Consider the following 27,330-nt stretch of genomic DNA (forward strand, 5'->3'; position numbering starts at 1 on the left):
ATTGGTAGAAAATCTATAAACGTATTTTATAAATAACTTAGTTTTTTTTAAAAATATTTACATGTAAATTTATTGCACTTTGTTAACTTTTCTTTTTAACTGTTCGTTCGAATTTTTAAAAATTCCCAATATTTTTCATTTTACGCTAATACTCGTCATGGGAAATCACGTTCGCTTTTCCTATGCAAACAAATTTCATATTTTATGTTGCAATCCGTGTTTGGCGATCCCATACTTTTATCTATAATAAACCGAAAGAACCAAAGAATATCCCTTTATGCTTCTTAACGATCTGTACACAGGCGTGATGGAATTTGGTTAAGTTATCGCTTCAATCGACATCAACGATTTTCCTGCAATTTGAAAACTCTTTTGTCTACGCTCGTTAACTCGTCTGCTGGTACGAGTTTCGTTTTCTTTCCGCTCGGGAATACATTTTCACCACCACCACTTCAGAATCACTTACAAAAATCATCTGTTGAATCTTACCCACTTTTTTCGCTTTTTCCCCCAGTACGTATGTGTGTGTGTGTATGTTGTCCATTTGCTTGACTCGCTTCCCGAAAGTCAAGAGCAAACAATGATGCAAATGGCATATCGTTTTGCAATCGGTTTGAAACACTGCAGACAACCCTCTGTTTGGTGTTTGGAGTAGCAAAGCAGACGAAAACAAGCGCAGAACAAGCTGAGAAACTACGCAACTGGCTGGAAAGTAATGGTGGCGTTGGCGGCGTGTGAGCGTCGTAAGCCGGGAAATGTCTAAAAGGCACACGGACATCTCCGGCACTAAAGCCACTCGAAAATATTTAGCTCTCGCACGGTGGATGGAAAGCAGAAAAACTTTTCGGTTTCACGATAAGAAACAGCCCCGAGCATGGTTCATGCACAAGTGGAAGATCTGCAGTAAGGAATGGAAATGTTTCACTGCATTCACAGCCGTCGGCAGCGCTGAAGATCAAGTGAAGGTATTCGGGTGTTGTTCCAAGTTGCTTTCCCTTTCTTTCGAGTTTGCTGGGAATTGTTGACGCTCTAGCCATACCAGCGCTACTATCATCACCACCACAACAGGGTACACAATCCCATTGCTAGCAGTGCTGACGAAGACGCATTTTTCGGTAGTTTGTTCAGCTTTCTGCTACCACAGTAGCGTGCGTTTATACCGCCCGGTGAGTTCATTCACTTAAACACGCTTCATACGGCCCGAAATACCACGTGCTTACATTTTGGGTGAATATTTCACACCCCTTCGCACTATTTACGCGCCATTTTCCCGACGCCGAGTGAAAAGGTGTGTGTATGGTATGAAAGTGTCAATATTATGGTTTTAATTGATGGAGATAATTCCGAATTTTATCAGATTTTTATTATAAAAAAGAAAAAAAAATTATTTAAAAGTTTTGCAAGAAGATTTAGTTTTTTCTTATACTTACTTTATTTATTAAACAAATCTAGGAATTTGTTCCACTTACATCATTGCGAAAGAATTTATGGAAATTCTAGGAAAATCGCTAGCCAATGTGAAATGTTCCACATGGCACCGATAACTAACAGACAGATTGAAAATCGCTCCTCAATGTCTCGCTCCTATTCAACCGCACCAAGCGCTTTTTGCGGGAACAGGAATCGGAAGTGGAAAACACCAAGAGCTCCCCCACCACTCACTTCACCCCACCTCCCTAAAGATGGCCACTTTAGCTTCGTCAGCAGCTGCGCGATTTTGCCATTCGCCGTTAAATGCTTTCCGGTTCCTCTAGGGTTGCACCCGGCCTGGTTGGAAAATGGTAGCCAAGGATGGACCGAAGGGAGCTACACAAACTTCCAAACGAATTGCTGAGGAATGGGGTGTGATGCGTAAAAAGGGGTTGGGGAGAAAGGGATGGTGGAGCGGTGAGTGGTGATGCCGTTGCTGCTGGGGAGCAGCATATGGTCATATGTGTCACCGCTTCAAATATGTTTATTTAGGTATTTTAATCATATGGTGTCAGAAGGAAGACAAACATTATTTCCTTTATCACTGCAGGACCGCATGGTGCTGTACCGAGCGCCATGTTTTCTGCCTCGGCTGTACACCGGTGCTTTGCTATATGTGGTACACAACATGCGATTGTAGGAAGTAGTTTTTTGTGTGTGAATGTGTTTGGATAGCAGATAGGATGGTAGAGTAGAAAGGAGGGAAGGAGGAAGGGAGAGGAGGGGGAGCTACAATTTATCCGACATGGTGTGCAATCCTGTCCAACCTTTCTTCTTGCCAGTATCTGATTACAATTTTTCCATCAGAATCCTTTTTTTTCTCCCCGTCCAGCAGATGGAATAAAAAGGGATGGTAAAAAATGGATCCAGTTTCCTTCTGGTCCTTCGTAAACATGATTGAGAAGCGAAAAGATGGGTGTTTGAACGTTTTTCCAATGCCGGACAGGGTGTATGGACATTGTGCTAGAAAGCTGTACGTTACCAGTTACATCACTCGGCGTTACTCAAACCTTAAGCTACACTGTGCTCTAAAATGATAGCCCGACTCTAAAGACATTTTAAAAATAGTAAAGAAACAAAACAAATAGAACGAACAATATAATAAATGGAGGCAAAATTTTGCTCTAAAGAGATGTTTTAACAATTCATAATTTGTAACTTTTGTTTTAGAATATTTTTAACTAAATTTTCTTAAATTTTGTTTCTGTTTTTTTGTTTTTGCTTTTTCTTTTTTCTCCTTTTTCTTTTTTTATTTTAAAGAACCAACCTGTTGTACAATGGGCTGTAAAATAGTGTATGATTCTCTCTTAACGAAACAATGTGATTCTCATCTGAAATCTCGCTGAAAACGTTCGTTACAATATAACTGCTGAAATCTTCAAATCATTCTTCAGTCAAAACCTGAACAAATCGTAATTAAATAGCATTATTATACCCTTATAACGTTATGCTCTTGAATCAGTAAAATGGTTCTTAATAACATGATAATTTTTAAATGAAATTTTAAGTATACTATAAATATGGCTTATGAACTTTACATCCTTAATACATAGTTTGTCTTTTTATTCTATTGATTAATACTTTATTATCGTGAGGCTTTTTTACTCGTTTATCCTTAGGACATATTTTTCGACTCTTAGAAAATAAAAATCAATTGATTGCTTATTTTTCAATCAAAAACAAAACATGATTATCATATTTTTTTGCTATTCTTCTTCCCTTTTGTGTATGATAGCAAAAACCACTAAATGTGCTATTTCAATAGTTTTGTTAATAGTATAAATTAAGAATAAATTGTAAAGAATAGAAATAGAAAAGAAATTTAGGTAGCATTCCTGGCGACGGCCGAAAATTGATACACAAATTTTAAGCAAGTTTTTATCTCTTCATCGAGAATAGAAAATACATTTTTTAAACTTTCTTTCCTTTCCATACATTTGAACAACGGTTCATTTAGTTGTTATGTTGTTCTTTGTCCGTAGATTAAAAACACTTGAAGACGCACGAACCCGCGCAAGTGGCATCCAGTGTTTTGCAACTGGCAGCCCGACGGTGAACAAACCTCTTTCACTTTGGCACGATGTTTGTGCGCACACGAATGGCAAACCAAACATATGTGCAAGTTTGAGCGACAATGAAGAGCTGGAAAAAATAAGAGAGAGTTAAAAAAAACTACGGGCATCATCCCAATTGCACACATGGCGCTGCAAGTTGCAAGCTGCCCGAAGAAGAGGATGCGTGTGTTGTGCCAGCAAAATGGTGAAGTGGCAGTATGTTGCATTAAACTTTTCCCCCTTTTACCCGGTTGGAAAAACCTCCCATGCGGTACATGCAGGCATGCAGCTACTCACTTGTCCGGTCGTGGTGCAGGATGGAAAAGGAGCCGGTAGGATGGAGACACGGTGAAACCATACACTCTCTCAAGGATTAATAGTGGAGGAGGCAGACCACTCTGTCCCTTGGTTGTCGTCAATCCATTAAAATCTTAGACACACATGTGCTAAAGCGAAGGGAACGACATTTTAGGGGTGAGGTTAGCCGGAACGGGCCAGGGTAGAAGATGTCGGGGCCATTACGAGCAACGCAAGTGTTTGTGATGGCGGTTTGTTGTCGTTTGTTTCGGGCGGGTTGTAGCTCCCTGGTGCTGTGGTTGCAACTGATTGGGATTTGGTCGTGGTCCGAGACGGGGATTGGTGGTGCGTTCGGACACATTGGGACGAGTTTCGCCGAGATGAAATACATTATCGGAACATGCAGCACCTAGAGGTGGCATTGTGTCCGACGCTGGTTCACGTAACACTGGGCCTGGGTACGGCGGGAAAGGAGGTTTTTCTTTCTTATCGAGATGTCGCAGGCAGTTCTGTTCGGGATTGTTATGGTACTGATAGGTGGTTTAATACCTCTTACACTAGAATTTTTGTACCATGCCTTAAGCGAAAGGAAATACAGGGAAATAGTTTAATTGTTTACCGACTTGAGTGACATGTTTGTTAAATCACATATTTTTATTCTGAAAATTTGAAAAAGCAATCCAAGTGCAAAACTTCCTACTATAATTACAAAAAAGGAAATTTTCTTAAAATATATGTATAAGGCTTTTTGAACCTTTTTGGAATGTTTTAAACAACATACAGTTGATTACATAATTTTATGACAATTGTATTCTTAAAGATTATTAGAATAAGATAATAAGTGGTTTAATAATTTATATTATTATTTTGAAAAATTGAAAGTCGATGTTTTGTAAAGTTTCATTTCTATGTATAGGTTGACTTTTAGTTTAAATGCTGTGCATTCTTCAATTTTATTCAGCTATTTTTGTTATCAAAAATGGACTGTTCTTGTAGTCGTCTGCTTCGATCACCAACATGTTTACATGTTTGGCTAATTTTGTAAATAAATAAAATCAACATATAGGAAGACAAGAGGAAATGCTAGAAAAATAATTTTATTAAGAGTTGAATTATTGTTATCTATCCTTTCTTTTTTCAATATCGTCAATAAAGAATATGTCGTATAGTTATGTTACACACTGTACGTATTTCATTTTTACTCTTCGTTCTTGACTTAACATTTCTTCCTTTTTTTCATTAATTATAATTTATATTTTAAATGTCATAAAGAAATTTAATTTATATTATAATGCATTATGATATATTATACTAAAAATTATTTTGGTAATTAAAGGACAAATCAATCTTCATTCATAAAAAACAGTCCAAAAAATGTTTTAAAATTACTAAAACCTTCTATTTTATGGGAAAAGCAAAAAACTGAAATATTATTAATAATTTCTTGTGTGTTGTTTGAAAAAACAATTACTAAAACTTCAAATAAGTCGTAATATAATTCAACTGCTTGTTAAAATGTATTATAATATATTATTTTACAAAACAAAAATGATAACAGATTGTATAATAAACAAAATTTTGTTTCATTCATACTGCGTTTCAAAAGCTTTTAAGAAAAATGTTCTACGTCTTAGAGCAGAATGAATTGAAGAACAACATTTCTTTCGTTAGCAAAACTGCGAGCAAAACTGCGCGGTTGGTTGGCATTCCAAAACATGCTGGTCCCGCACGTGTGTGGACACGGCTGTTTGTGTGCGGTCGCGAACGACAGTGTGGTGATTTGTTTTTCCAGTTCAAAAGGGTGGTAGGTGGTGCTGCCGGGGAGGGGGGAAGTTCGGGATGGAAGAGTTGCTTGAGAACGTTGCCTGCTGTCTGCGCTGTGCTCATTCCATCCGGAATAGTTTTCGTTGCGCTGATACCACTTCATGAGGGTGCCAGTAATCATCCTCTTCCCCGTACCAGAAAGTGCGATGTTGAGGAAGGTAGCTGGTGGCAAACGTCTTGCAGCACGAGTTCCAGCACCAGCAGCATCGTCTTCCGAGGACGAGGGTTAAGCACCACTTTCTGCACAAAACTGTTGCTGAGCTTCTGAAGGTGAAGGCGAACTTTTCCAACCCTAAGTTTGGCGACCGGCGAACTCGGGGTATACCGGCATGATTGTCTGGCCAGCATCACGGACAGCACTTCTGCAGCTGATGACGATGATGGAAATTATACGCCTTCCAGACCGAGTGTGCATAAAAACGCTCAAATGCAACACGCTCCTGCTACGAGCAGTGGGCTCTAATCGCCCGGATCGCGCGATATCACTCGTACGCCTTTGTCACCCAAAATTTGTTGAGTGTCGAACTCATCCGCACCTTCCGAGCGAGGGAACAAAAATCGCATGGGAAGTGGGTCGGAAAATGTCACCAACATTTGCGAGTGCGAGAATCAATTTCAAGCGCTTCGTTGCGCCGTGAGATGCTTCCCGTACGGACCGTTTTTGGGGGTGGGTTGTCTTTGCGCACTGCTTTCTCGCACGGTCTGACAGTGACGGTGAGTGAGTGTTTTTGATTCCTTTTGTTTTGTCAGCAGATAACATTCAGCAAAGGAATTTGTTTCGTTTGTGATGGAGAAAGCATGTTTTGTGTGTGAAGAAAACAGAAAACAAACTTTGCTGCGGAGTGTTCAACCATTGCTTTCCCTTTGATCGGCACGAGCAACGATGGATGGGCTGGATCGAATGTGGGCTGTAAATCGGCCGTCGGTACATAACAGTTTCCGTAGTGTAGCGGTTATCACGTCTGCTTCACACGCAGAAGGTCCCCGGTTCGAACCCGGGCGGAAACACATTTTGGTTTGACAGTGTATGAAGAAACTATTCGGGAAGAATGAAGAAACTGTGAAGGGTTTGGGAGAGTTTTATCTATTTTGCATTTAGATTGAAAAAACTCCATAATTGTTTATTTTTTAAATATTTCCATATCAATCATCAAACTCAGTTCATAAATTTTGTGTTATTAAAGTTTTTGCTTCGTATACGATATTGATTGCTTTTTAAAGTTAAAGTGCCCTAATTTATTCTTATATAATTTTTATTTTAAAATTTTCACACTTTTTTTACTACTTTAATAAAGACAAGCGTTGTTTTGGGTCTATTCAGCATTTTTAAATTTAGCATCTTTTTCATTTTTTCTTCATGTGTAATTTGTTATATCGTTATATGATGTTTTTTTATAACAGGCTTAAAGCTACATAAAGGTGTTGAAAGGTTTGGCGTACTTTACTGTAACCTTCTAGTAAGAACTCTTATTTTAATTTTATCACGTATTATATTATTATATAAAATTATCTTCTTAAACATTTTTCATCTTGTTTTCTACTCTATGTTTTGTTCGTGTTGATATATTGCGTTAATCATTCTAAAAAAGAATTCACATGTTTTATGGTTGTTTAACAAAACAACTCCATATATCGTGACTTTAAATACTATGATTATGATAAATGGATTGCATACTTTTAGGCGTAGATTAAAAAAAAGTAAAAAAGAAAATGTTTATTGCGGAACTGTAAAATGTAGAATACACAGAACTCCCTAAATAAAATTACTTAACATGTAAAAATAAATTGAACCCTTGCAAGAGTTGTAAATCACTCTTCGGCTGCAAAAGACTTTTGACATAATCGAACCACCATTTATTCTAAAATCACCGTTAACCTGCACAAACCCGTCAACAGCATCAGCTTTCATGGGTGATTAGTGCGCGTTGTGATGCATTGAACACACTGTAGCAAAACTGCCATCACGAAGAAAAAAACTTCCATCCGGAACCCATTTCCAGCTCGCGGTAGTTGCGGGCGTTGCAAACGATTGCACACAGCACCAGGCAGTGGAACCGGTCATCGAAGTGCAACCCACGTCGGTGCATTTGATTTTGGATCGTTCCGTTGGTTTTTTGTTTTGTGCCCACTCCACGTTTAGGTGTGTGATCCTTTCTTGCGAAGGTGGTTGCTAGAACCCGGAAATGCTTTTGGGTGTTTCGGAACGCGGGTGGAAGTAGCGCACGTCTGTGTTTGATGGTGTGGTGATTGTGGGTGTTGGAATGCTTCCAGCCTCGGGGTTGAGCATTGAAATCGACTGGTTTCGACGGGCTGCCAGTGCCAGTGCCGAAGTTTCGATTTCTGCCGTTGATGTATGTGATGTTTGGTGTGGATTTTTTTGTTGCTTCCTTCATCGTGGTGTAGTTGAATCTGTGGGTTTTTTTGGTGTGTGTCGTTCATTCAACTAGCTTACGGAATGAGTTGTACCGAGCATTCTTTCCATCACCCACATCTGAATGGAATTTCCTTTCGCAGCTTCGGTGGGTTTGTGACGATTTGGCACGGCGGTAAGATTGTGTTCGGTACAAACTCTCTACCCTTCTAACTAGAACATAATCCAACGCAGGAGAGAATGTGTTGGTCTATTAAGGATTTTTTTGTTTGTTTTGAATTCCCGTACACATTCCCGTGCACGAATCTCATTGACGGGGGTGTTGTGCAGTTTGAGTGCGCCTGCTGTCAGGGTTTCGACAGCACCTTCTCCATCCCTTTAACCAGCACGTCAACTGCAAGAAGCAGGTCAACGTCAAACGTCGGCAACAGCAAAATTGATTGTACCGAAGTTCGGAACAGTGATCAATCATGAGTTTTGTGCACTGCCTCTAGTAGTATGCGGCGAGTACAACAGCATCTACGGTGGAACAAAAACAAGAACAAAGCAAAAAAAAACCCACACTTCTTCATCTTTGTTCATGCCCTTACCGATTTGTTTTACCTTTCCTAGAGAGTTCCCTGCAGGGAGCGACACACGTTGAAACGATTTGCAGGTGGACGGATAGCGAAAAAAAGCCTTCCCGGATTTTGCAAACGAACGGACGACTGTTGATTGAACTTCGAAATGTGCGATTGATTGAGTGAATTCCGGTAGCTAAAAAAAAGGAAAACCAAGGAAAAAAAACATCCGGAAATCCGTTTTGCACTTGAAGTGGTAGCGAGTTGTTATCAGGCGTCTTTTTTTTTTTTTGGGGTTTCTTTTGTTGCTTCGTTTGTTCTTGATCGAAAGGGAAATTATGCTGACAGGGATAAAACCCGGAACTCCCTGCATAGTAGTGTAGGATGAAATTGCGCTGGAATCGATTTCGTTTTTGCCCTCCTTTCTTCAATTTGGTGTGACAATCTGCTTTCGCAAATCGTTTTCTTGAGTTCATGTGTCCCATCAAAAATCCGGTATGCGATTGATGTTTGTGTTTATGAGCAAGGATCGATTGATGCTCCGCATGGGTAGGGTTTAATTAAGGAACAATCATTTTGAGAACTGGCCGTAGGGTACATTCCCTTTGTTAAATGCAAAAATCGATTGGTGGTGAATTCTTTCCAACCACTTCTGTTGGAAGGTATTGTAGAATGATTTTTGTGAGATTATTGTGAGACGATGTATGGAATGATGTAAGAAAAGTTTACGAATTAAGATGCTTTTTAACTGGCACAGTTAATTATTCAAACGTTATGACAAAATAATGAAAATATAAATATAAATTTGTTAAACAACAAAAAGAAAAGAAAAAATATTAATATTCTGTTGAATTTATAAGTATAAAAAAGCAGCTTAAAGTAAGTTAAACTTACCTTTCTATTTGAAAAATTCTACTGCTACTAATCACTGAAGCAATCTTTAGATTTTTCAATCGCTTCGTTCGTTATTCGTCAAACCTTTAAATTCGTTCTGCATTTGTTTGTTACAATGCTCGTAAAAGTGCAACACGTCAAAAATCGCACGTTGAAAATATTTAATTTTTCGTGTTTATCACGAAAAATATTTTTTAATTTATTTTCCGGAATGACGTTATGAGCTAACTAATTGGCTTAATTTGCGATAGCAAACGATAATTTAATATTTACTATCTCAAATTTCTACCAAATTTATACTATTCGTTTAAACTTTTCTATACTTTTGTAGGTGCTTATGATACAAGTTTACTATTATTATCAGTAATTAGTTTAAAAGTTTCTTTTCCTTCTCAAATATACATATTTTCATTTGTATTGACATCACTTTATAATCTATTTTATTTTATCAAAAGAATTATCATTTAGTTTCATTTCCCGTCATATTTAAATAAAACAAAAATAGTAAAAATTATATTTTTGTGTTACACTGAAAGCTTAATGCTGCTAGTAGTTCCAGTTTGCAGCCAAAGAAAAAAAAATCATTTTTATTGTCCGCACATTCGTATTCCACTGCTCAAGCAAACCATCTCCAAAAGCACACATACACTTTGCAAGCAATTTATCTTCCATTTTACGATTATGATTATCGTCGCATAAAAAATCATGCGTAAAACTTCTAACGCCACCTTTTCACCAATGTGGCAGCGCTAGTCAACAGGTGTAGCATATAATTAACTCACTGTGTGGGTTGATTCAACATAACCAGTTCAACCAAAAAAAAAAAAAAAGAAAAATACACACACAGATCGAGCTTTTATCGAAAGTAAAACTGCTCCCAAAAGCTCCTATACCGCCATGCCGCGTGTGAAGTTCGCTTCAATTACATCGGCCCAGGTTGGCTCAATAATCCGTGTCACATAAATAACCATTCGATAAAGTTAACCGTGCGCATTTTAACTAGCCCGCTCGGTTGTCGTTCCTTTTTGCTGATGGTGCTTTCTAGCGGGAAAAACGCCGATCCCTGTCATCTTAGCACGAGGAAAAACTCTGCTGCTCCTTTAATCGAACACAGGAAATAGGCAACATGGTACCAACTGGTATCGGTACTAAGGCCACATTTCTCCTCGCTTCTTGCTACATTTCCGCCCAACTGGTGCTATGGCAGTTAATTGAAATTTTAAATTAAAACTTATCAATTCCAATAAATTGTCCCGCCCGGCCCGACGGCAGCAGACATAAATTGCAACTGTCTTCCGGGGCAAAGGAAACGAAACTGTGGCAATGGTGTAACATTGATTCAATTTGAATGAAAAACTCTGGCAAGTCGAATAGAGAGAACGTTTTCTTTGAGCTCCCCCAGTTTCTCCCCAGTGGATGAGTTTTTTCTTCTCCCTTTTAGTTAGTTAGGTTTTCACACACGATAGCAGTTGGTTCGGAAGACTTCATATGAAGCGAGTGCGTGTTGGCGATTTGCTCAAGGAGGCTCGAATTCCCGTTGGTAAGGGTCACATATCAACTAGCTTTCTTGCAGAATCAGTGTTTTCAACCACAGTAATAGTTGTTTCAAAAAAAAAAAGAAAAATCATCTTCTCTATACTTCTAACTGTCACCCATAGACGAACGAGATACCAGCACACGAGAAGAAATCGGGTAACAACCGTCCGCGTACTGAGTCTCTAAAAGGTGTCGAAAGGAAATAAAAATGGAAGTCCAAAAAAAAAAGGAAACGAGCAAGGAGACACATGATCCATCCATGGTACCAGTACAGAATCAATTCCTTCTTGTGCTTTTCATCCACAACCGACAAACGCGGACACAAAGATTGAGTCGGCTTTTCGGGTGCCCAAATGGTTGCAGCCTTCGACACCGGCACAGCAATCGTTACAATGTGCTGCAGTTTGAAATGGGCCCAAGCACTCAAAGGAAACGGTTGCCATTTTTCCCACCGTGTGGTTCAGCGAGGAAGCGAAGTATAAAATAAATAAAAACTCAAACTAATGTCGAACACTCGGCACCGTGCGCGCCATGTTCCCTGGCAAGTGGAAGCTTTGAATAAGGAAGAAACGGCTGCGAGTGGTTTTTGTGTGCGCTAGAAATGATAGCTTGGCTAAGCATTGCTTACTATCGTTCGTATTGTTGAGAAGCTTTCAAGAAAAAGTTAATTGAGTTGGTAAGGATTTTTTACTCTCAATGCAGTGAATTCTAAGAATAGAAATGGAAATTGTGCTAAGTTTGTGTTTCATTTTACAACTATTTTTTAACTAATTTTTAAACTATTAACGTGTATGTGAAGAACGTTTAATTATTTTTTAATTAAAAGACATGTATTAAATTTTGTATATTTATCTTTTGAAATGTAACTTAAAATTTCGTTTTTCTGTTCTAGTGTGAAGAAGATGTATTTTTACATCTTTGGTAATATTTATCTCCTTTCATCTGTTCATCTTTATTCACAATTACATTTTACAATCTTTTCACTTATTTTTCTTATCCATTTGCTTTATGTAATCAAATTATTTTGTATTTAATTTATATATTTAATTATTTATACATTTTTGGTTTGGTTTTTCCCTAACACCTATTATTTATAAGCTTATTAAAAATATATATTATGTTTGTATTAATGTTACTCTTTTGGTTTTCACTTTTTTTTTTAAAGTAACTTCCTTATTCATCAAACTCTCACGACGTAAATGATAAAAACTAAAAAAAAATGAATAAAACCCATGAACAAAAACACAAAACGCACTTCAGTTGAATATCGACCGAAACGGGGAAAAATCATTCCGACCATCCGCTTCGAATCACATAAATTTACTACCCAGAATCGGTACACATTTGGCTTTGGGAAACTTTCGTTATTAGTTTGGACGTTAAAAGAATCCATTTTTTTTTCTCTCCATCGCCAACCCCATTTTGCACTGTGCTCCACTGCCGCATTTCCGTCATTTTATTTACCTTCAACTGCACCAACTGGCAAAAAGTGCCACCGGCACAGCTTGAACTGTCGTCATCATCGATGTATTTCTGACCCGCCTGGCACTACTACCCAAACATTTATCCCCAGGACCAGGGGAAGGTGTGGAAGACTCTTCCGGTGTGGGAGGGTTTTTCGAATTTTTGACCAAATCCGAAGGCAACTTCCGACAGGAGGCACACCGTGGCCCGACCAATGTGGCACGCTAGCATTAATTCTTTCAGTCACAGCTGTTTCCGTCCCATGCAAAACGGAGTTTTCCTTCGGTTCTGCGCCAGCTCAAGAAGTCCCGGCTGCCGGAAGGTCCTTTTTGCAGCAGCAGCAGCAGCAGCAACAACAATCGTGCCAGTGGGTGTCTTTGGGTTGGTCCTGTACGTGTGGCACGGTGTGGGAACGGATTCGTGGTACTCCTTTTGCAGTGGCAGTACTGAAAACCGTATGCTACAGTCGGTTGACTCGCACGGAGGAGGTGGGGCACCGGTGCGAGGAGAACTGTTTCCTCGGTTTCGCCTGCAGCTGTGTCATCGTGCCGACAGGTTTCGAAGATGATTACCGGAATCTCTCTCCGTCCGCGTCGTACTCCCTTCATACTCCTGGAACTATTCGTCCGAGGTCCTTGAGCAATATAGGTGGACGACGCAACGGTAAGCGTCATCGGGCACATCGGGAACGCCATGATCTGAAACCAAACACGGATGCCGGTCTAATGGACCATTTCCGTCTCGGATTTGTGTCCTACGTGCTGGGTTTTGGGTTTCGGGTTTAGTCCACTCTTTCTCCAACCCCAACATGCACGAGCAGGTTGACCATCGCCTTGGGTAGGGGCGAATGTGATGCGTTCGTTCAGGTCCGTGCAACATTTGCGGTTTATGCGAAATTCTCAGACAGATTGCTGCTACTGCCGGGTGCTGCTAGTGCTGAGACGATCGCCACTGCAACCGGTTTTGGCAATTATGGCGCATGTTCTGGGCACCATTTTGCCTGACAGCTAACTAGCCTGTTTCAATTTGCAACAGCAATTGTGTCATCGGGGCTGTTACACACATCTTGGCTAAATGGAGATCGTAATTGAAATTTTACAAAAAAAAATACTGTGCTTAAAAATAAATGTAAAAGTTGCATGCTTGTAATGAAAAATTTGAAAAACTAAAATATGTGGAAAAAATCAACAAAACACATTTTTCTTATTGAATCTTATAATCTTATGCAAGTCTTATTAAATAATGCGTGAAGCAGAAGGATAAATGGTATTATTTTAATTTTTTTAATAGCTTCCCAGTATTAAAATATGATTGAATTAGTCAAAGAAAAACAAAACAATCGAAATTAAATAACATCAACAGGAACAGTAAAATAATATCGGATTTTAAAATAAAATATTTTTTTATAATAATATTTTAATATCGGATAGCAATATAAATATGTACAGAATGGAAAAGATGAACATGATCTAAGCTGATTTAAACTAATTATTTTTGTGAGTTCATTTTCTTGAACAACTCTGGTGTCAGTGTAAACATAGAAAAAAGTGTTTTTATTTTCACAAGACAATTATTAATTAGGTACAATTTTTTATTGCAACAAAACCAATCAAAATTTATACTTTTAAAGTTATCTTCCACTACTGACGAACCTTCATTTGTGTCATGATGTTGCAACGCCTGAAACTATGCAATCCTTATTTTTATTATCTTTTTTGAACGTTTTTTTTAAGAATGCTTTTGTTAGTTTTGGGCACGAAGCAGTTTGTAAATATTGTAAAAATAATCAATGATGTTCTTGGGGTAATCTGAAAATTTAAAATGAACAAAATATATTGCAATATTGTTATTATGTATAATGAGACGTTGTACAAAAACTAAACAAAAATTAAAAAAGGCAACTTTGGTGCATGAAGTATTACTGAAAGATTCCACAGTATTTCTTTTTAAACCCTAATCGTGCACCATATCTTCCACCCAACAAAACGTAGACTCGCTGCCAATAAATCTCTAACGACTGTCAAACAGCTGGGAACTGTTACTCTCGTTTCGTTCACTGATAAGCACCATACAAACACCCCAAAAAAGGCCGTACATCCCTCAAGAGCAGCGAAGTACCGATTAAGACAGTCATTTCCATTTTCCCCCTCGTACTGATTTGGATTTGATTTGGGAAGAAGAAAAAAACACACACACACTGTAATCCCCTTTCCTGCCGGGGTACTTTCCAGGGCAGCCAAAGCCAGAAGCTTCAATTGGATTCGTCGGTACATTCGCTTTCCTCCAAGTGGGAAACGTATCGTTTGTCCGTTGCTCAGGTGCGTACGGAGTAACGCACGGACATCGCAATTTAGCCAAACGAAACGAACGAACGGACGATGACAGTTTGTGTTCGGTTCGGTAGAGATAAGCGTGGTGTCTCATTTCGGGTACGGAGACAGTACGCGAAAGGCCAGGATTAAATCCTGGCAGCAAATATTTGCTACTTACAAAACCACCGAATGTGGCGTGTGAGGGTGGATAAGGAGAAGAAGAAAGGGGAAGTGAGCTTGAGGGAAGCTTTTTTCGATGAAGCTGTGGTGTGGTATGGGAGAGAATCCATCGTCGATGATGCTAATGCATACTGTGTTTTAAATGAACGGCAAGGTAGCGATGTGGCTCATGTGTCGATGGATTAGAATGTAACAGAAGGCGAGGAATACAAGGAGAGAGATAGAGAGAGATCCTGCTATCCATCCTCATCTCCAACCAGCTCAGGAAATTGTGGGATTCAAACCCACAGAGTGGAGACCTCATCCCTTTCCAAGCGGGTGCAAGTGTGTATCACCACGAAAAACTTCTACAGCACAATTTCAATCCATTAATATCGTGGACGAGCTCGATAGCACGCTTGTGAGAGTGTGGAAGACGGAACGGACGAGCTGGGCAAGCTGATCGTGTTAATGGGCGAAGAAGATGATGGTTGTGGTGTGAACCACGGCGGATGGTTGTCGCCCTTGCAGTAAGCGTAGCGCGAAAGAGAGAGCACCAGCAACGAGCAGCGAAGAAGGAAATAAAAAGCACGCAAAGGATCAGGTGGGCAAGCGAACCGCATCGGAAAATGCTTCCCGAGGAAAAGCGTACCAAGTGGGCCCATATGTTCTATCTGTCAAAAACTTATGAAGAACGATATTTTAATATAGGTTATGTTACGCCGGGCTCCCCGAGCTGGTGGCTTTTGTGGATCTATCGTAGGATCGTTTTTTTTCACTGCTTCTTCTGCTCTTCCTGTTGTTCTAAGGGTAGTCGCTGCTGCTGGTATTAGTATTGGTGGGTGGGAAAGGGAATGATAGGAGGTTGGGTGGGTCGTTGGTTTTACCATCGAATAGGTGTGCCAGCATCCACCAACCGATGGATGTTTTGTATGTGTGCCCACTCACACTGTCCAACACACACATACACACAGACCGAAGGTGGTTGAGCTAATCCAGCATTTTCCACTCCAATTTTACGACGAACAACATAATGCACTCTTACGGGCACTTGCACACATAGAACGGCGGGCGGTGTAGCGTCCATCGTCTTTTCCACACCCAGTTCGGGTCTAAACCCCAAGGTGGTGGGGTGGTAAAGGAACAATGTCTCGACAAATGGTTCCACGGTGGCACAGATTTCAAATGCGTCCCCTTAGGATCGTTCCACCCACATACATACTTGCCCGCATAAAGGTAACTCTCTTCTCCTAATCGTCGCCTTCGAACGAAAGAAAAACCGTGTGGAAACGTCCCATGGTTGGCATTTTTATAAATCGATTTGCAACGCCTGCGGGTCAGCAGTTATGCAGGTGTAAATTGAGCTCTGGCCACAATTCTACACGCCCGTTTGGTCGATGGCATCCTGCATGGTGCAGCAGGTGTGCAACTTCTCGCAACCCGCAAGAAACCTTTTTCTCGCTTCGTTTGCTGTTTCTGTTCGGGAAATCGTTTCTTTCGTAAACTACGGTTAGTGTTATTGAATGAAATGATGTATTGCTGTTATAACTATGATAAAAATAAGAATTTAAAAAATAATTAATTTTACTTTATACAATAATAAAAAATAATAATTACGACAATATAATGCAATTTTTTATGTTAAATGGTTCCTTCTTGTGTTTTTTTTTGTTATATTGCTACTGATATTTTTTTTTATTTTTTTATTATTGTAAAATTGTAAATGTTCAATTTAAAAGAAGTTTTACTGCTTCCCGCAATAAGTATATCGATTGAACATGTTATGAATTTGTAAATATGAATGTAAATATTTTTAATTTTGAACAAGTTATATTAAGAACAAGCCGTTCAAATTGAGATATAAATTGCAACAGTCTATAATTAACTATCACTTGTCTTCAGTTAGTGTACTATAATAGAAATAGTAATAAAATTAGAACATGCTATAGTTAGAACAAGCTGTAGTAATTCTGACAGCAAATACAACTTTTCATATCTAATAGTAAATCGTCACTTATCTTCCACTAGCGTGTTGGTAGCGGAAATGTAAAATTAGAACAAGTTAAATTTAGAACAAGCAGTACTAAGTTCTGCCACTAAAGTTACATCGTACCCATGTAACAATTAGCCATCACATGCCGTGCATTAGTGTATAACAATGGACATGTTGTGTGCAGGTGTTGTTTTTCCGTTCCGTCAATTTCCCAACATTTGTACGGCTAAGTGATGAGCCTGAAAATATACAGCAGCACAAACACATAAAAGCCGACGAGAAGCAGCTCGTCGGTGGGCACCGAATTCGTGTGCTTCGCTAAATGCGTCTTCGCCACGTTCGAAAACAGCTGGCATGGCTGGAAGCAAATGGTTTGATTTGATTTTGACGGTTTTCCGTTTTGTGCCATCGCTTTCCACAGCTGTGCACTGCTTTTTTTTCGGTGTTCTTTCCTTTTTCCTCTGGAAAGTGCGAGTGTTGAAAGGGAGTGGGTTTGAAAGGGAGGGATGGAGGGATGAGGGGACATTTTTCCTACAGAGCGGTTTTTTTGGTTTGTTTCCATCTTCTCTGCGTTCAACACACTGCTCCAGTGAGGAACGTCTCGATCAGCTTGTCGTCTGGTGAACAAAACTGCCGAAAACAATCGCTCCGGTTCGATCGCCACCTCTCCACCCTGTATGTTGTTGACTCGTTTCATCCACACCCTTCCTCTATCTTTTCATTTCCATTCGATGGTAAAACGTGTCGATGACAGTTTTTCTAATTGGAAAAAAGGGGTTGAATGTCAATTTAATCGTTTGACCAAGCGAACCGGTTTTTCGGTCGAGAAAGAAAATGTCGTACAAAGCGAAAACATACAAAACAAAAGCGAAAAAAGCAACACAAAACACAACACAGAAAGGAAACCGATTGCGATGCCACTTGAAGGAAAGCAAACGTAAAACAGTGGCTAGTGTGTGTGTTCTGTTTGGGTGGGAAAAACCCGAAAATATAACGACGGAGAATGAAAAATGGTGAGCTAGCGCGTACGGGGGTGGAAAATTCGCACAAATGTTTCGCTGCTTCGGGAGCGTCAGCCGGCGGCACACTGTAGCAGACGTGACGCGTCATTATGGCGCAACCGAAATGGAAAATGTGTTGCATTAATCAATCACGGGCGGAGCTGTGGACTGAGAAGGAAGTGAAGCAACAAAATGCCAGAGTTTGTAGGTTGGAGTTAGAACAACACCTGGTGTTGATAACACAGTAGGAAAGTGGCCAGTAAATGATGTTGTCTAAATTTTCTACGTTTTTTGTTCTTCTTTGCAAGGCCGAACATCGATTACGATTGGTTGTTCTACGTCGGACTTTTGATGGACGGTGAAGCACCAGGGTGCCATGGAGCATGTTTTTTTTCGAGTCAGATTGAAGAGTTGTGTATTGTTAAAGAATCGTGAGACATCCTGCAATAATATCTTTTTTAAAATAAAATAACAAGAACCGTTGAATTCGAATCAATGCAAACATTTTTTAATGGAGGTCTTGTAGTTCTGAAGATGTATGAAGATATTTAACAAAACATTATTCAATTGTTGTTAGGTACTCAAAAACGTGTGAAATTTAAAAGAGTTTTAAGAATCAGCAGATCATCATCATCATCATAAAGAATAATTTGACTGGGAATTGCATACATTTAGGCGCTTTTCACTTAGGAAGCAATCTAGCACGATTTCGATGCTGCTAAATATTTTATTTCTGATAATCAAAAATGTTCGTTTACTTCTATGCTCGTCTACTTAAAACTTTGCTAATTTAACTATATTTTAAAATGTTGTTTCTTTCAGATGGCACTTGATGGTAAAGCAATCAAAGAAGAGATACCAGATAAAGATACGTACGAGACGAGTGCTCGTAAATTGAAAGGTAAGCTCAAGTTGAACATTTTCGCAGCCCTATTCACTATTCTTCTCGTCGTTTAAAAAATAATATTTTATTGCAAGCCATTTCCCGCGCATCTTCCCTACGTTTAATTTTACAACGCAAACCCGGGGGTTTGCTCATATTTCACTCAAATGTATTGCCTTTTTGGGGGTGTAAGATAAACCACCACCATCAAGGTAATAAATGGGACAGCAACGGTCGCCCGGTGTAATCGAATGAAAACTCACCTGGCAAATACATTTGCCGTGCTTCATCCTAATTACAAATCAGGTGCTAAATTGTGTTTACATTAGGGAACACCGAACGCTTCATTACTTTCGGTGACCTTTTGCACCGCCGGTACACCATGGCAGATCGGGCCAATCTTGCGAAAACCCCGAATGCGAGAATGGCTCTTATCAATTCAGCCACAGCCAGGGCAGGAGTGTTTGTTGAACGATGCTGAAAGATGGTAAACGATGCTTTGCAAAGGAGTCATGGATAATAGAAGCGAAGAGTGAGCGGGAACTAACATTCCATTCCCGAGCTATCCCGAGCATGTGTTGCAAAAGCGGGAAGGTAAATGTTCCTTGGGGATGGGAGAAACGTTGTCTACAATTGTGCAGGTGGGCTGAAGTTGAGTTTTCTCACCCTTCTCGCTGCCAGCTTGAGTTCGCTTGCGTGTTGACGACAAGGATTACGACGACAGGAGGGCCAACGAAACGTGCTCAATCCGTACCAGCAGAAAAATGGAACCATTCCTTTACTTTCACTTGAAAGCGAATAAAGAAAATGGCGTGCAAAATAAAAGTGGAGGAAAAAACACGCACCCCCGTCCTTTGCCGCAAAATGTCCTTTAGTGTCCTTTTACGAAGAATCTTAACTGAACGAACTGGAAGATTTGTTGATTCACCGCAAAGCGCCATTTAGGTGGACTGTTCCGTAAGGGTGGTTGTGTACTTGGAGCGCAAATCTATCTTGCGATATTTTCAGCTCCCATTCCGTTACTCCTGCACGTTCGCACTGATTTTTCCCACCCTCGATCGGGGCCCGGTGTCGTGTGGGAAAAACCACTCACCGAGCGCGTGCGGCTGATTTGATAAAGAAAGAATTATATGTGCACTCGCTGGTTGATTTTATTTTCTTCTTCCACTCCCTTTTCGGGCCCTCCGCCACTTGGTCCTTGAACCAAGTCGCACAAGGATGGACTGCTACTTTATCGCATTTTTCGCCACCCGTCAGCACGGGCAATGGTTGGGGGAATAAAGTTCTCCTACACTGTGGTCGCGAAAGAAAGGCAAGCATAACACCGGCAAACACGCAATAGAACCGTGTGGCTGGATGCTGATACGCGTCCCGAAAAGGGCACAACCCAGTCCGGAAGGATTCCATGAATCAGCAAATGTTTGCAAATTGGTAATCATGTCTTGGATGGGTTTTTTGGTACGTTCAACGTGTTGAGGACGGGCGTGGTGTTGATGATGATGGTGAGACCGAAAACACCCGGCAGGGGGAATTGGAATCCGTGTCTTTCAGCGACCGGTGTGGGCAGAATTTTCACCCCTCTGCTCGATGAAGCATGAATGTCGCGCAACACAATCCATATCGGCTACCGAGAGCAGCAAAATGCAACCGCCAGGAGTGGCTTGTTAGGAAAAAATATTTTCCACCACCACGTGCATGCCGAACTGGTTGGATTATTTGGAAGCGGCCAGGTGACAGTGGAATGCGGCGAAAAGAATACACCCTGTTTGTCGTGCCGTTTTCCATTATTTTCTCCCGTCGGAAGGTTACAAGCGGTTTCCGGCAGCTGACCACCACCTTTCGCGGGCCAAGACCAATAACAGCCGAACCGGACAATTGAGCTGAGGTGTTGGTTGGGGGTTTTCGTTGCGATCGGATTAAGCAAGCGGCAGCTCTCAACACACTGCGCTACGGTACGAATCGCAATTACAGACCGGCAGATGAAAAGCTTTTTCTCCTCTCCAACGGACGACGGTATTTGGTACCGAAAACTTCGGTTCGCAAAATCAACACAAAAAGCACCGACGGGGGTGAAAATTCATTTGCATATCAGCGCGATGGTACGCGTAACTACGTTCGCGCTGCAGCTCACACTTTCGTGGCAGTAATCCTTTTGCTGGTTGTACGGTTGAGGTGTGCTGGATGGGCAGATAACGATTGAAAGGTTTTTGGAATTCAGAAAAATTGTATAATTAGTTGTGAATATTGGATTTAGTACAATGGTTTACACCAATGTTATACGTGTATATATGAAAAGAAAACGTTGAAGTGATTACGAAAAGTAATAAAAAGTAGCCACTAATCAAGGCGAAAAGTAAAAAAAGAAAGATTAATATCCTAGCCCATGTCTTAATAGAACATTTTTTATAAATAACTTTTTGAGGTATTAAATAAATAAAAAAATGAATTTAGTTTTTATTTATTTTATGATTTGTCTTCAACTTTTTCTTACATTCTCAAAAAATTCATTGTGTTGTTATGGACTTGAAAGATAGGTTAGTTAGAAGTTGGAATGGACAGTTGAAATTATTTTATGACTAAAGCAAAATGGCATAACTTTAGGTGTAGATAAAATTAAACCAATAACTTATTTCTGTCGTAATTGAAATTTTTAGAGGAAGAAACGATATTCATTTAAAATCCCGTTGCCAACTCCTAAATGTATGCAAAAATATTTTTTTAATTTTTGTTGGATTCAAATGTAATGCACTCAAAGTAGTGTAAATTCTACCTATTGTTGAAGAACTTTTGTATTGAGGTAAGTCACTGCCACAAAAAATCCATTTTTTGCACTAGATGTGGAAAAGTTTAGTAAAATGATTTTAATTAGAATTGCCCAACAACTTATCAATTCACTTTTCACAAACACGCAATGAGCGCGTCATCTCCGTCTACTGCTGCCGCATACGTGCAGGCAGTTACGCGAACGGTGCTGATGCTTTTCCCACGATTTCCAACGTAAACAAAACTATTTATGCAAATCGTGCGCCACCTCACAACGGGCCCAGGTCCGAAATGGCGAAATGGTAATTGCGCTAAGTGTTCGATGGTTTGCCGTTTCGGGAAAAGATTTGATTGATCCATCGCGTGCGCTAGTGTAACGGTTTTCCCCGGTACCCCTGTTTTGGCGCATTCGGCAGGATGGCGGATTTGGTGATGATAAATCAACAACGTGGTATAAACTTCTTTGGCGTGGAAGTACGAACGCTCTGTACCGTGTTGAGGTGTGATAGTGAGCGTGCTGGGAAGTGTGAAAAGGGCTGCTTAAGTTTGATTCAGTTGGAGGTTGCTTTTTTATCGGTACTTGTACTGGCCAGCTGGTCGTAGGGATAATACTGGCCGAGTGGTTAAATATGAACGATGGAATGCGTGCGATAATGCTAAGACGAAGGATTGCGTTGGCAGCACGAACCGGGTCAAATTGCTTTACCATGTGGGGTGACTCGATGAGACACTACTGTAAGGGTCTTTAAAGCTTTCTTTGGGCTATTTGTGATAGTTTTGTTATTAACGGCAAAACACCGACCATTTGTAAGCGCAGTTTTGGATGAATGTTTCTGCTTCAGTAAATCTTTTTAAATATTTTTTTATAATAGTATATTGCATACATTTAGGCGTCGATCCAATACAGTCTGTAATGGCCACTTGTGTTTTGAAGTAAAAGGGGACCAGATAGATTAAATTAAATTTCTAAGCAGCTTTAAAAAGTAAAACATAGTGTATTTAATTTTTTTTTATCTTTACCTTTATCTTTATCTTGTAAAACGTTATTAACAATATATTTACACTACATATTGGGGACTATCGCTTCTTGAACCTAAGAAAATATTTCAGATTATTTGATGCTAGTTGTATTTTAAAATATTTTTTATACGATCACACTGGTATGATGATTTATACGATCTAAAAACCACATAATGTATGGTAGGTGGTTGTATAATCATTGTATGTGTACTAATGTTCGAATTAGAAAAAAGTTTGAATAATATATTTAAAAAAATAAAGACAAATATTAAAAAAAAAATACAAAAAAATTAAAATTAGAAAAGTCTCAAAAACACACGTTTTTTATCATATTTGAAAGACATACTTTATTGCTAATTTTTTCAACGGAGTTTAAACTACTATACAAAATCGTAAACAGTTTTTCTTATAGCTTTAATTTCGTGTAAAAAGATCAACCTGACTATAACATAATTATTCTTGTCCAGGGTTTCGACACTGTCCTGTAGCTCACACCACCGATGGCATTTGTGTACATTTCACACGCTTGTTTGTCTACATTTATTCACGTGCGAATGGTATGGTTATGGGCGCTATATGGAGTGAGAAACGGAACAAACAGAAAACAAGAGGGACAAAAGCAAAACAAAACAAAACAAAAAAATCCCAAAGAAAGTCTAGAAAAACAACCAAAGCAAAAAAAGGGGTCGGAAAGGAAGCCGCTTTTCCGACCGAACATTATCCCCACGTTCGCCCCGAACCCCTTTTTCTACGAACAAACGGAAACCACCCGCACTACCCGACACGGGATGGGAAACATGACGGCCGGTGTGAGTGTTGTGCATCCATCTGCAAAATCATCCTCGTATTCTTTCCTTCCAACGAACCAGTTCCCCCACCGTCTCCGTAAGGCGGGGGTTTTTTTTTGGTCCGGGCGGTAAATTAAGCCGCAGGACAACACGCCTGGGTGGATCGGAGGGGGTGCGGGGGTGTGGAACAGGATCCAACGTTTAAGGCAGGAATGCAAAAGTGACGGAAAATCGCCCTCCGGTGTGCGAACATGGCCAGCTGAAGGTGGCCAAGGTTCGTCTGCAAAATGAGAAAGGGAGAGGGAGAGAGAGAGAGAGAAAATGAGAAAGAAAAACGCAACAACCGACACAGTGAAGGAAAACATAATCAACCCCCATGGACATAGAAGCTGATGAAGGTGTACGAGGGGAAAGAAGGAAAGCGAGGGCAAGCTTTCCATGTACTATGAGCGGAAGGCGGCACCGAGATGGAACGGGGAGCGAGAGAATAAAAAAAACTACAATCACGCAAAGAACGCGATGAGGTGAGGTGAGAAAGATGGAGCGATTTTTATTGCCACATTTTGATGCTATCGATGAATTTTCCCACCGATTTTGGGACTTTCGGGTGGGAGGGTTTTCGTGTGTTCACCGCGGGAAATGTTACGCCCGATTGCTGGACGGCGGTTCAATCCATTTTGGGGTTTTCCGATAAATCCTCCCCCCGACCCCTCTGCTGCCCTGCAAGCGCTTTCCCAAGTGCCAGGACCTGGTGGGCTTGTTAGTTGATCGGAGATTGGGATTTTTCTTCATCACTTAGCCTCACTTGCGATTTTCTCATTCCTTTTTGTACTCCAGTTTGGTATTGTTTTGTTTATCCACTTATTGCAATTGAGTGGAAATTAAACCGCACCAAACCTTCGGTGAAAGTTTTGCAAGTTAGCAACTGTTTTTTTCTTCCCGTTTTCTATTAACCCCAACACTATTAACTCTTTTATTTGCAAACCGTAAAAAAGAGTACCTCAACTCGACTGTACATTTTTAATTGAACAACACTTTCCACATCGCTTGCGGAGTGAAATTACGCTTTGTCGAAATATTGTGAATTAAAATAGCATTAAATGGAAAATAAACTCGGGCTCCGGTACTATTATGTTTCACTTTTTTTTGTTTCTTTAAATTTTTCCACTGCATTGACATGCCGCAGCCTTTAGCGAGGCGCTTTTGCCGGCCTCCAATTTCCAGCACCTTTCCGTGCGGCCGAACGCAAACGTTCGCTTCAATGGCCACGTCGTTTATCCAGCTGTTACGGTACCGTATTCGCCCCTAACAAAACCGAAAACTTCCTCCCATGCCCTTTTTTCCATCGTGATGCGAGGCGAAAAACCTCCCACCGTTTTCACACGGTGCGTTCGGTGACAATGCCCAAAAATAAACCACACACCCAAACACGGCACCCAAATGTGGCATTGTTTTCGTACAATTTATATAAAATAAAAAAATAAATATTTTAATACACTGCCCACAAACACACCCACACGCCTACTGGCATGGCAAATGCACTTTCGGAGAAAATGTACCGGCGCCAGCCAGCTTCCGATGAAGGGGTGGGAAAATTCGATGGAAATGTGTGATATGCAGGATGTGCGAATGTGCAGGCTAAATGCAGCTGGAAATTTTCCCGATCGGTGCACTTCCTAGTACGGCCTTCAGGGCTTTTCACAGCCAACTTCTAACACTCTCCGTGTTTGTCTGTGGTTTTAAACAGGAGAACTTAAAGCAAGTAAAATTTAATAAAGCTGGATTTTGAATATTTTTGATTCCTTATAAGAAAATATTTAACATAAACAAATTGAGTGAAAAAACACATTACACGTAAGCCATTCGCTTTAAAAAGGATTTATGAAAGATGAATTATAGTAAAATGAATTATAGGATTAAGCCTTAATTGTACATTAGAGATAGAAATAAAATCACTCTCAAACAAACCTTCCACGAGTGCACACGCAATATTATAGAGAGAGAAATCGTACAAATTGTTTTAACATCTTCTTAAACTTGTTACGTTTTTTATCCTTTTATCCTATTTCTGAAATTTATATTATTTTTTAAAGATAGATAAAATTCTGGAAACATGAAAACGATCTTATTGAGACCAGGTTTTTTTCTGTTAATTTTTGTCAAAAAATTAGATTCAGCTAATTCGCCTAGTAAATTCCAATAGTTTATCATGAAACAAATACCAGGTGGAAAATTTCATTCCTTTGAATATGAATACTTCCACACGAAAACACAACCAATATTAAACACTATTCTTTCACCTCTTTCTACACGGATCACATTTTCAATCCTGTTTTTCGAGCCTTTCAATGCATAACTGCTTTTAAATGTGCTAAATTTAATTTAATACCAATAAAAAGAGAGTTTTCTACAGAAACATAATAAAAAAATAACTCTATTACTGTTGTGCCTTTGGATTATGTACACAAATGTCAATTCATCGTTAGTGTTGCATTTAACTTGATTTTTCGGATGAAGTGCTTTTAATTTATTTCTCTACTCTTGGTAGGCATTTTCCTATTGTCTAGTTAATCCTGAGAGAGCCATAAAATTGCATTTTCTGACTTCATATTTGTTTCAATTTTTGCTGGCTTTTATTGTTTTATTAGTTGCTGTTTTGTTCACTTTCGCGTAAAAGTCAATAAGTAATTATGCAATATTCAGTTGAGTTTTATTGCTTGTATTGCCATCATATTTTTTTCTTATTGGTGACTATTTCGATTACATTCATTAACTGTTCTAGTTAACATTATTGCCTTTGCTATTTTTTATTTTAAAGATCCATAAAGCATTTCTTTATGGATCTTAAGGAGCGGCCCGGTGGTGTATGTGATTAATAGAAATAATTTTAAGAAAGAAATTCTTAACATAAGTTGAATAAAAGGTATGAACAGAGGTGGACGGGAACGTAGACGTCGGTAGGGAACATAACGGTTTAAAGAAGAAAGCGAGGATTGGGCATCGATATTGTATAGCTAGAAGCGCGATTGTTGTTCGTCTATGCTCAACATCCACCAACGTATAGGATATGGTGGTATAGGTACTTAAGAGTGTTGGATCGTTACGCCAATAGCTGTACCTGGAAAATTATTTTTCGATTCTCACTATCCTTTGAATAGCACCCTTGAGATCATATCTTTCAGGCATAGTCAAGAACTGACTGAACAGAAGCAGCAATATTGAGCCTTCGGATACGATAGATAGATACGACCACGAATACCTCGAACACATTTTCAAAATTCATTTTTCGCAGAGTAAAAATTAATTAAGAATTAAAGATTTATATTAAAAATATTACTGAAGTTTTGGGGAATTATCGATGTACACTCCAAACAATATTCGCATCACAACATTGAAAGTGTAGTGCTTTAGACTAAAACCTTACTTAATTTTTTGAACGAGACTCCCAAAATATCCAGTATTTCAATGTTAATAATAATAATAAATTAATAATAATATGTAAATACTTTACTTCTATTATTTTTCAAATACAATCCTTAAAAAATATGCATGAAACTGCATTGTTCGTGCGATATGATAACAATCATATATGGTAAAAAGTATGGTCTGCATCGAACGTTCAAACTCAACTCAACAGCCGTTAGAACTGTGGAAAGCAAATCTGCATTACGTCACTTGCAGACGTCACGGCTTTTGGTGTAACGTTAAAGTGCAGCAGTAGCAGAAGTCACTCGCACCGGTCGTTCGTCGATAATGACAGAAACCAACCAGACCGGTGGCGTTTCCTTGCACAGCACCCAAGGAACTAGTGAGTCAGGCATCCGCGCGTTCGGACATTAACCGGAAGCCAGCGTCTCGGGTAGCAGAAGAAACCATACTTCCACAACCCAATATCCAGTGCTTTCGGCCACAGACAGGGCTGCCACTGACAAACGCCAAGT

The 27,330-nt window shown here is 39.6% G+C and overlaps 1 protein-coding gene and 1 non-coding gene across 5 annotated transcripts in view; both read left to right on the top strand.

Moving 5' to 3' along the window:
• The window catches only part of LOC125767005 (protein CBFA2T2), a 76,494-nt gene that overhangs the window by 29,535 nt on the left and 19,629 nt on the right, over positions 1 to 27,330 (top strand). For all 4 annotated transcript variants that reach the window (XR_007418716.1, XM_049433202.1, XM_049433203.1 and 1 more), the window contains exon 2: positions 18,758 to 18,836. Coding sequence is in view for 3 of the 4 variants with exons in the window: in XM_049433202.1 (XP_049289159.1) it covers positions 18,758 to 18,836 (79 nt within the window). In the remaining variant the exon portion in view is untranslated. The remainder of the gene's footprint in view (positions 1 to 18,757; positions 18,837 to 27,330) is intronic.
• On the top strand, positions 6,581 to 6,653 carry Trnav-cac (transfer RNA valine (anticodon CAC)). Its single transcript has one exon. It is a non-coding gene; the product is annotated as a tRNA-Val (tRNA).

This window comes from Anopheles funestus, chromosome 3RL, assembly GCF_943734845.2.
Source record: "Anopheles funestus chromosome 3RL, idAnoFuneDA-416_04, whole genome shotgun sequence".
NCBI classification, from domain to species: Eukaryota; Metazoa; Arthropoda; class Insecta; order Diptera; family Culicidae; genus Anopheles; species Anopheles funestus.